This window comes from Pinus tabuliformis, chromosome 8 (assembly GCF_031772625.1).
Source record: "Pinus tabuliformis cultivar Carrire ecotype Pingquan chromosome 8, CPIR1, whole genome shotgun sequence".
In the NCBI taxonomy this organism is placed as follows: Eukaryota; Viridiplantae; Streptophyta; class Pinopsida; order Pinales; family Pinaceae; genus Pinus; species Pinus tabuliformis.
The window spans coordinates 1,152,656,049-1,152,666,666 of NC_142294.1; the positions used below are offsets into that span (position 1 = coordinate 1,152,656,049).

At 37.7% G+C, this 10,618-nt stretch overlaps 2 protein-coding genes across 2 annotated transcripts; both read left to right on the forward strand.

Moving 5' to 3' along the window:
• The first annotated feature begins 1,272 nt into the window (after window positions 1-1,272).
• LOC149239428 (DEAD-box ATP-dependent RNA helicase 21-like) lies at window positions 1,273-1,557 on the forward strand. The gene has a single exon (XM_089369857.1). It carries the CDS (start codon window positions 1,273-1,275, stop codon window positions 1,555-1,557), a length of 285 nt encoding a protein of 94 aa, XP_089225983.1.
• A 4,773-nt stretch (window positions 1,558-6,330) lies between these two features.
• On the forward strand, window positions 6,331-6,615 carry LOC149239429 (DEAD-box ATP-dependent RNA helicase 21-like). Its single transcript, XM_089369858.1, has one exon. The coding sequence runs from the start codon at window positions 6,331-6,333 to the stop codon at window positions 6,613-6,615; it is 285 nt and encodes a 94-aa protein (XP_089225984.1).
• The last annotated feature ends 4,003 nt before the right edge of the window (window positions 6,616-10,618 follow it).

The following is a 10,618-nucleotide window of genomic DNA, read 5'->3' on the forward strand; positions in this document are numbered from 1 at the left end:
TATTCTGGTGAAGCTAAGTCCCCATATAAATGTATCAAATTTCTGATACCACATCCTCAGTGACTATTTAAACATATATAGAGACTTCTTTAACTTTCATACCAGTTCTTTCTTACCCTTCACCGCAAAGCCTTCAGGTTGCTTCATGTATATCTCCTCTTACAGATCCTTGTGAAGAAATGTTGTCTTCACATCCATCTATTCTACCTCAAAATCAAAAGTAGCAACAACAGATAAAAGTAAACTAATATAAGTTACCTTGGAAACAGGAGAAAAAAATATCACCAAAATCAATTCCCGACACCTGGGAATAACCTTTTGCTACCAATCGAGCTTTGTATTTCTCCACCTTTCCTTTTTCATTTTTCTTCTTCTTGAACACCCATTTGCTACCTATTATCACTGAAAATTTTGTTGCCAAAATTGCTCAGACTGGCTTAAGGACAAAGTGATTTCGCAGCGCATAAATCCTTTAGCAGTTTCACAGCGCAACCTGTTTTAGTGATTTCGTAGCGAAATCACTGACTTTGCACTGGCTGCGCTACGAAATTGGGGAATTGTTCAAATCCATAGCCAATATCTCACCTATATCACTTTTGTCTCCTATGGGTTCTGTGGGAATATGATATATGCATAGAAAAGCCTGTTTCTGCAAATTGATGGTGAAGTTTGTAATTCATCTGAGTTATGGCTACAGGTTTGCTTGCCTTCTAGTGAGAGTTTAAAGCTTGCTAACCAGGATAAAAGTCCTCAATCAGCTCCACTGTCAATGACATCTGATGTTAATAGAAAGGTGGCTTTTGAATAAGGTTCCAATCATAAGAAGGAAAGCACACAGGTGTATAATAGAAGAAAGGTTTCTAGTTTGAGAGTGAACGGTCTCATGCCAAGGATGACTGTCAGTTAAAAGCCTATAGTCATTGCATTCAGATGGATAGGAAAATGCCCCTTATAGAATATATTGGCTTTGGTTTGAATTTGTCTAACTCTTCAAGAAACTGGACTGGCATGAATGATTATGAAAGAGTTTACAGCTTCAGAGTCCTTTTTGTGCAGTTCATAAAATGGTCTTTAATGGTTCTGAAAAGTCGTATTCTTCTATCATTATGGATCATCATGATACCTGTTTCATCAGACTTTTGTCTCATCTTCTGGTGGTAGTCCCTTTACAGGTTCCTGTGGATGAAAGTCCCTTGTTTCTTCTCTATCAAGATTGTGCTTTTTGGGCTATTATTTCTTAAGATATGGGAAAAATTGATATTGCCGAGTCAAATGGATTCAAATTTGCGCCAGGGGTGTGAAATTGTAATAGCAACACCTGGCTATTTGCTTGACTGTCTTGAAAGAAGATATGTTGTTATGGATGAAGCAGATTGCATGATTGACATCGGTTTTGAGCCACAAGTTGTTGGAGTTTTAGATGCTATGCCTTCAAGCAACTTGAAGCTTGAGAATGAGAATGAGGAGCTAGACGAAAAGTGGATATATAGAACAACATATATGTTCAGTGCAACAATGCCACCTACTGTGGAACGGTTACCTCACAAGTATCACTGAGGTTGAATTGGCGGGATGCAAAGGAATGGCAAAAATGCAGCTCCCTCCTCATTTGTGTCACTTACTGTTGGCCCTTTGGGTCTTCTTCTTCAATTGGCCGTTCTTGAGGACGAGAGATCGCCCTGCCTTTTCCTCTAACGCAATCAGACTTTGGCAACATTTATTGTCACCGACAAAATTTGTTTCTCCGTTCAGCTTTATGCATGCCAAACAGCTAAAATTGGGTGAAGTTTCCTGATTCTTCTTTTTTGTGGTGATGCCGAGTTGCGTCATATATATCAATCGTATCAACATCAGGGTCAAATTGGGACGTCTACTCGGGGGTGATAACAGTGTAAATGATGCACCTGCTCTCAAAAAGGAAGATCTAGAAATGCCAGAGACTTTGTACCTGTTCAACTACTCAGGATGAATTTAGTGATAGATGGACTACCTGCAACTATTATCGGATTTAATAGCAAGATTATAAAGTAATGATGATAATGAAAAGAGATTTATGGGTGTCCAGAAATACCAGTGATTTTAGAGGATTATTTTCAGATTTGAAGACATGCATTGAGTATTGAGGATCAAATTCAAAATTCGAAGGGCGCCTAGCAATTTGAAGAGGCTTATAAGGGACAGAATTATATAAGTGTTAACCATTGCTGTAAGGCTATTCAAAAGGATAAGTGAAATGGATGAGGTTTTATATGAAATGCTAAAAGTTCTACCATGTAAAAGGTGACAGAGCATTTGGAGGCGGGAGGATGGACTCTGTTTTGATGATATTTCCATCAGCTTCCCTATTAAACACAATACCAAAAATCAACAAAATAATATATGGAATGAAGATCCACATCATAACGATGTGCTTGGTGTTCCAAAACAACAGTGGCACAAGTGTCATGATAAAGAGAAATATCAAGCTGCTCAAAGTAATGCCTCTAGTCATGGTGCATAATTTACCACATTGAGTGAAAAGCTATACCCAGAACTTGGATTTTGAACTATATTTAATCCAACCGGGAATGTGAAAAGATCAAATGACAATGACATACATGTGCATGAAGCAGAATTTTCGATGATAAGCATATTTCTGCCTTCGAATTTTTTGATAGTAATGTCTTCATTGTATTTAAAGACTAGCCAAAGGAAAATCTTGTGAATAATAACCCTCACTTTTGTAAGAAAGATGGAGATTACAAAGAACAGATCTATGAAGACAAAAAATGAAGACAGTACAGAGTGTGGCTGTGAGACTGCACCAAAGGGTAGGGTAGTATGTGAAATGCTTTAAGCATTACCATCATCATGACAGAGCAAATCAAGCAAAGAATTCCTAAAGGCAAATAAACATTGTTTTAGCAAAAACAGCAGTTTCGTAGCGCGCTACGAAACTGCTGTAGGTGCTGTTTTATGATGAAAACAAACAGTTTAATGATGAGATCAGCAAATTTTTGAAGGAAACGCCTAAGGAACATAAGGGAGACCACATGAGGCTATGCTAGCTATTCAGAGAATGACAAGTGTGCCTTTTTGAAAAGGCGAAATATTTTGTCTTTAGTGAAAGCTTTGATAAAGGTACTTTATTACCGGTTGTTAGGGTTCTGATAGGAGATGCATACGGAGATTTTGGGTTATACACCTGTTCAATCAACAAGGCTTCCAGCACATTGGGGAATATGGTGATGCTCGTAGTTTTTGAGGAATTAAAGAGCTGGGAACATGTTACTTAATTTGTGAAGAATGATGGGAGACAAGGACCGGGAAAACAGGGGACTTATCTTGATGATTAATGAACCATCAACGCATCCAGTATCCAAAGCCAGCTTGTTCATTGCATTCTCCTCTAAGCTATCTCGGCCAAAACAGAAAGAATACAGGTGTCAAGAATCAAGAAGGAATCATGCTACGAGGAGGACAGAATTTGAGTTTTGATTAAATTAGGACTCTTTGTAATTACAGTTCAGCACTTAATGTATTTAATGAGTTAGTTAAACAGTAGATAGGAGTAGTTAATAGCAGTCTTCGAGCTCCCCTCATGCTGGAGGAGGAAGCTCAAGGTGGCTAAGAATGTATCCCTATATATAGATCAGACTTGGATGTAATGGGGGTTGGATGTTTTTGGAGAAGACTGTTTTGGTTTATGTATAGCAGATTTCAGTAATGCAAATGACTGTTGTTTCTTCTCAGGATTCACAATAGATCTTATTGTTCAAATGTATGATGGTTTATTCTCTTTAATGTTCTTTTACAGTTTGGTTAATGCATAATCACTCAGAACTCATGAATCATGCTCTGACTTCCTGTATGCCTAGGCAAACTGTGTTTCATGTAAGTTATGTTTGAACATTAGATGTAAAGTGCCCTGATTTCTATGAAAGGATAGTGTTATTGTTTACTGAGATATTAGTGACTCCATAAGCCCAATGGGAAGCAATTCTGTCCAGCCAGTACATTTTTCATGTGTCTTGTAAGAGTTAGACATCTTGCTCAATATCAATAACCTATGAGAGAGCCCTCTCAGACTAAGGAGGCTAAGCCTTAGTTAAAAGCCTGGTTTGAAGCAGTTACACAGAGTCTTGCTGATTAGCAGCCTTCAGTACCTGATTTTGTGATAACATTTTGGTGCGTCTGTCGGGAGCCTGAAGATTATTCATTCCCGAAATTAAGAGACTGAACTTCTGAAGGTAGCAGGAGCTCAGACATCTTTTTGAGGCTGCAAAACTACCTTGGCGACTCCATTGTTGAAGAATTCGAAATTCATAGGTTCATGGTGATTCCACTGGAGTTATGAAGGACCAAGATGCTACCATTCTTGTTTCAAGGTATGCATGCATAGATTTTTCAGGAATTCATGGTTTCCCAAATTATTTTCCCAAGGATGCATATTTTCTAAGGAATGGTCCAAAATTCAACGAGTTTAACTTTGAAGCATATAACAGATTTTTGCGAATTTTCAGAGCTTCTTAGAGTTAAACATGAGGATGTTTGCATTATGTTATTCTATGATTCACTTCAAGGGAAATGTAAACAATGGATTGAAAGCTTTCCTATCAAATCCATTAAGTCATTTCAAGACTTATGGCTTATGTTTTTGGAGGAATGGATAGATAGGTCAGAGGTGGTGACAGACTCTCCCTCAGTTGAAGGTTTCAGACAATGGAATAATGATCATAGTAAAGAAGAAACAAATCAATATTTTTCTTTGTCCTTGTCCTCATATCTAAAATCCTTTGACTGCAAGGCAGAGGATAAGATGAGATTTTTGGATGAATTTGCTGAGGACATTGAGAAAGAAATTGAAGGTTTAGAGGGTCAAATTCAGGCATATAGTTTTCATAATCATGATCATTATTTTCAGCAGCTTTCTATGGCAGAACATAAGGAGAGAGTATTGTTTCCTTTCTCTTTTACGCTTGAGGAAATGCACACTGCTGTTGAAGATCAGTTTGCACAGCCAGAAAGTTACAAGAACCATCAAGCTGATCATATATTCTGGGACCCTATAGCTGAATACATGGAAAAGTTTTACTGTTCAGGTTTCTAGTTATATTTTCATCTTGAAGAATAGTTACACCTCATGCTGCCTTGGTTACTTCAGTATCTGATTTATTTTTGTTTCAAGCACAGCCAAAGGACTCAAATGTCAGATAAGACAAATGATTGGCTACATTGGAAATTTCACATTGATTGACCTGAAAGAAGTTTAAATTGTTAGGGTAGGTAGGTAGGTGAATGCAAATAAGCTCAAGGTTGACTGAGCATTTCTTTTTTTCAGTAGATGTAGTGTTCTTTCTCCTACAGTGATCATTCAGCTAAAGCCCGAGGTGAAGTCCCAAGGAAATTAAAGAAGATGTTTGTCAAATAAATTTTATAAGGCACTGGAACTGTAGGTTCTTAGTGTACCACAAGGGCACACTATCCCAAGTGGAGCCACTGTTATCACTGAAAATTTTGTTGCCAAAATTGCTCAGACTAGCTTAAGGACAAAGTGATTTCGCAGCGCAACCTGTTTTAGTGATTTCGTAGTGAAATCACTGACTTTGCACTGGCTGCGCTACGAAATTGGGGAATTGTTCAAATCCATAGCCAATATCTCACCTATATCACTTTTGTCTCCTATGGGTTCTGTGGGAATATGATATATGCATAGAAAAGCCTGTTTCTGCAAATTGATGGTGAAGTTTGTAATTCATCTGAGTTATGGCTACAGGTTTGCTTGCCTTCTAGTGAGAGTTTAAAGCTTGCTAACCAGGATAAAAGTCCTCAATCAGCTCCACTGTCAATGACAGCTGATGTTTATAGAAAGGTGGCTTTCGAATAAGGTGCCAATCATAAGAAGGAAAGCACACAGGTGTATAATAGAAGAAAGGTTTCTAGTTTGAGAGTGAACGGTCTCATGCCAAGGATGACTGTCAGTTAAAAGACTATAGTCATTGCATTCAGATGGATAGGAAAATGCCCCTTATAGAATATATTGGCTTTGGTTTGAATTTGTCTAACTCTTCAAGAAACTGGACTGGCATGAATGATTATGAAATAGTTTACAGCTTCAGAGTCCTTTTTGTGCAATTCATAAAATGGTCTTTAATGGTCTTGAAAAGTCGTATTCTTCTATCATTATGGATCATCATGATACCTGTTTCATCAGACTCTTGTCTCATCTTCTGGTGGTAGTCCCTTTACAAGTTCCTGTGGATGAAAGTCCCTTGTTTCTTCTCTATCAAGATTGTGCTTTTTGGGCTATTATTTCTTAAGATATAGGAAAAATTGATATTGCCGAGTCAAATGGATTCAAATTTGTGCCAGGGGTGTGAAATTGTAATAGCAACACCTGGCCGTCTGCTTGACTGTCTTGAAAGAAGATATGTTGTTCTGGATGAAGCAGATTGCATGATTGACATCGGTTTTGAGCCACAAGTTGTTGGAGTTTTAGATGCTATGCCTTCAAGCAACTTGAAGCTTGAGAATGAGAATGAGGAGCTAGACAAAAAGTGGATATATAGAACAACATATATGTTCAGTGCAACAATGCCACCTACTGTGGAACGGTTAGCTCACAAGTATCATTGAGGTTGAATTGGCGGGATGCAAAGGAATGGCAAAAATGCAGCTCCCTCCTCATTTGTGTCACTTACTGTTGGCCCTTTGGGTCTTCTTCTTCAATTGGCCGTTCTTGAGGACGAGAGATCGCCCTGCCTTTTCCTCTAACGCAATCAGACTTTGGCAACATTTATTGTCACCGACAAAATTTGTTTCTCCGTTCAGCTTTATGCATGCCAAACAGCTAAAATTGGGTGAAGTTTCCTGATTCTCCTTTTCTGTGGTGATGTCGAGTTGCGCCATATATATCAATCGTATCAACATCGGGGTCAAATTGGGACGTCTGCTCGGGGGTGATAACAGTGTAAATGATGCACCTTCTCTCAAAAAGGAAGATCTAGAAATGCCAGAGACTTTGTACCTGTTCAACTACTCTGGATGAATTTAGTGATAGATGGACTACCTGCAACTATTATCGGATTTAATAGCAAGATTATAAAGTAATGATGATAATGAAAAGAGATTTATGGGTGTCCAGAAATACCAGTGATTTTAGAGGATTATTTTCAGATTTGAAGACATGCATTGAGTATTGAGGATCAAATTCAAAATTCGAAGGGCGCCTAGCAATTTGAAGAGGCTTATAAGGGATAGAATTATATAAGTGTTAACCATTGTTGTAAGGCTATTCAAAAGGATAAGTGAAATGGATGAGGTTTTATATGAAATGCTAAAAGTTATACCATGTAAAAGGTGACAGAGCATTTGTAGGCGGGAGGATGGACTCTGTTTTGATGATATTTCCATCAGCTTCCCTATTAAACACAATACCAAAAATCAAGAAAATAATATATGGAATGAAGATCCACATCATAACGATGTGCTTGGTGTTCCAAAACAACAGTGGCACGAGTGTCATGATAAAGAGAAATATCAAGCTGCTCAAAGTAATGCCTCTAGTCATGGTGCATAATTTACCACTTTGAGTGAAAAGCTATACCCAGAACTTGGATTTTGAACTATATTTAATCCAACCGGGAATGTGAAAATATCAAATGACAATGACATCCATGTGCATGAAGCAGAATTTTCGATGATAAGCATATTTCTGCCTTCGAATTTTTTGATAGTAATGTCTTCATTGTATTTAAAGACTAGCCAAAGGAAAATCTTGTGAATAATAACCCTCACTTTTGTAAGAAAGATGGAGATTACAAAGAACAGATCTATGAAGACAAAAAATGAAGACAGTACAGAGTGTGGCTGTGAGACTGCACCAAAGGGTGGGGTAGTATGTGAAATGCTTTAAGCATTACCATCATCATGACAGAGCAAATCAAGCAAAGAATTCCTAAAGGCAAATAAACAATGTTTTAGCAAAAACAGCAGTTTCGTAGCGCGCTACGAAACTGCTGTAGGTGCTGTTTTATGATGAAAACAAATAGTTTAATGATGAGATCAACAAATTTTTGAAGGAAACGCCTAAGGAACATAAGGGAGACCACATGAGGCTATCCTAGCTATTCAGAGAATGACAAGTGTGCCTTTTTGAAAAGGGGAAATATTTTGTCTTTAGTGAAAGCTTTGATAAAGGTACTTTATTACCGGTTGTTAGGGTTCTGATAGGAGATGCATACGAAGATTTTGGGTTATACTCCTGTTCAATCAACAAGGCTTCCAGCACATTGGGGAATATGGTGATGCTCGTAGTTTTTGAGGAATTAAAGAGCTGGGAACATGTTACTTAATTTGTGAAGAATGATGGGAGACAAGGACCGGGAAAACAGGGGACTTATCTTGATGATTAATGAACCATCAACGCATCCAGTATCCAAAGCCAGCTTGTTCATTGCATTCTCCTCTAAGCTATCTTGGCCAAAACAGAAAGAAGACAGGTGTCAAGAATCAAGAAGGAATCATGCTACGAGGAGGACAGAATTTGAGTTTTGATTAAATTAGGACTCTTTGTAATTACAGTTCAGCACTTAATGTATTTAATGAATTAGTTAAACAGTAGATAGGAGTAGTTAATAGCAGTCTTCGAGCTCCCCTCATGCTGGAGGAGGAAGCTCAAGGTGGTTAAGAATTTATCCCTATATATAGATCAGACTTGGATGTAATGGGGGTTGGATGTTTTTGGAGAAGACTGTTTTGGTTTATGTATAGCAGATTTCAGTAATGCAAATGACTGTTGTTTCTTCTCAGGATTCACAATAGATCTTATTGTTCAAATGTATGATGGTTTATTCTCTTTAATGTTCTTTTACAGTTTGGTTAATGCATAATCACTCAGAACTCATGAATCATGCTCTGACTTCCTGTATGCCTACGCAAACTGTGTTTCATGTAAGTTATGTTTGAACATTAGATGTAAAGTGCCCTGATTTCTATGAAAGGATAGTGTTATTGTTTACTGAGATATTAGTGACTCCATAAGCCCAATGGGAAGCAATTCTGTCCAGCCAGTACATTTTTCATGTGTCTTGTAAGAGTTAGACATCTTGCTCAATATCAATAACCTATGAGAGAGCCCTCTCAGACTAAGGAGGCTAAGCCTTAGTTAAAAGCCTGGTTTGAAGCAGTTACACATAGTCTTGCTGATTAGCAGCCTTCAGTACCTGATTTTGTGATAACATTTTGGTGCGTCTGCCGGGAGCCTGAAGATTATTCATTCCCGAAATTAAGAGACTGAACTTCTGAAGGTAGCAGGAGCTCAGACATCTTTTTGAGGCTGCAAAACTATCTTGGCGACTCCATTGTTGAAGAATTCGAAATTCATAGGTTCATGGTGATTCCACTAGAGTTATGAAGGACCAAGATGCTACCATTCTTGTTTCAAGGTATGCATGCATAGATTTTTCAGGAATTCATGGTTTCCCAAATTATTTTCCCAAGGATGCATATTTTCTAAGGAATGGTCCAAAATTCAATGAGTTTAACTTTGAAGCATATAACAGATTTTTGCGAATTTTCAGAGCTTCTTAGAGTTAAACATGAGGATGTTTGCATTATGTTATTCTATGATTCACTTCAAGGGAAATGTAAACAATGGATTGAAAGCTTTCCTATCAAATCCATTAAGTCATTTCAAGACTTATGGTTTATTTTTTTGGAGGAATGGATAGATAGGTCAGAGGTGGTGACAGACTCTCCCTCAGTTGAAGGTTTCAGACAATGGAATAATGATCATAGTAAAGAAGAAACAAATGAATATTTTTCTTTGTCCTTGTCCTCATATCTAAAATCCTTTGACTGCAAGGCAGAGGATAAGATGAGATTTTTGGATGAATTTGCTGAGGACATTGAGAAAGAAATTGAAGGTTTAGAGGGTCAAATTCAGGCATATAGTTTTCATAATCATGATCATTATTTTCAGCAGCTTTCTATGGCAGAACATAAGGAGAGAGTATTGTTTCCTTTCTCTTTTACGCTTGAGGAAATGCACCCTGCTGTTGAAGATCAGTTTGCACAGCCGGAAAGTTACAAGAACCATCAAGCTGATCATATATTCTGGGACCCTATAGCTGAATACATGGAAAAGTTTTACTGTTCAGGTTTCCAGTTATATTTTCATCTTGAAGAATAGTTACACCTCATGCTGCCTTGGTTAGTTCAGTATCTGATTTATTTTTGTTTCAAGCACAGCCAAAGGACTCAAATGTCAGATAAGACAAATGATTGGCTACATTGGAAATTTCACATTGATTGAGCTGAAAGAAGTTTAAATTGTTAGGGTAGGTAGGTAGGTGAATGCAAATAAGCTCAAGGTTGACTGAGCATTTCTTTTTTTCAGTAGATGTAGTGTTCTTTCTCCTACAGTGATCATTCAGCTAAAGCCCGAGGTTAAGTCCAAAGGAAATTAAAGAAGATGTTTGTCAAATAAATTTTATAAGGCACTGGAACTGCAGGTTCTTAGCGTACCACAAGGGCACACTATCCCAAGTGGAGCCACTGTTATCACTGAAAATTTTGTTGCCAAAATTGCTCAGACTAGCTTAAGGACAAAGTGATTTCGTAGCGCATAAATCCTTTA

What these genes read in the sequence shown, in the direction of transcription:
- LOC149239429 (XM_089369858.1), top strand. Translation starts at nt 6,331, where the DNA reads ATGGATTCAAATTTGTGCCAGGGGTGTGAAATTGTAATAGCAACACCT.
- LOC149239428 (XM_089369857.1), top strand. Translation starts at nt 1,273, where the DNA reads ATGGATTCAAATTTGCGCCAGGGGTGTGAAATTGTAATAGCAACACCT.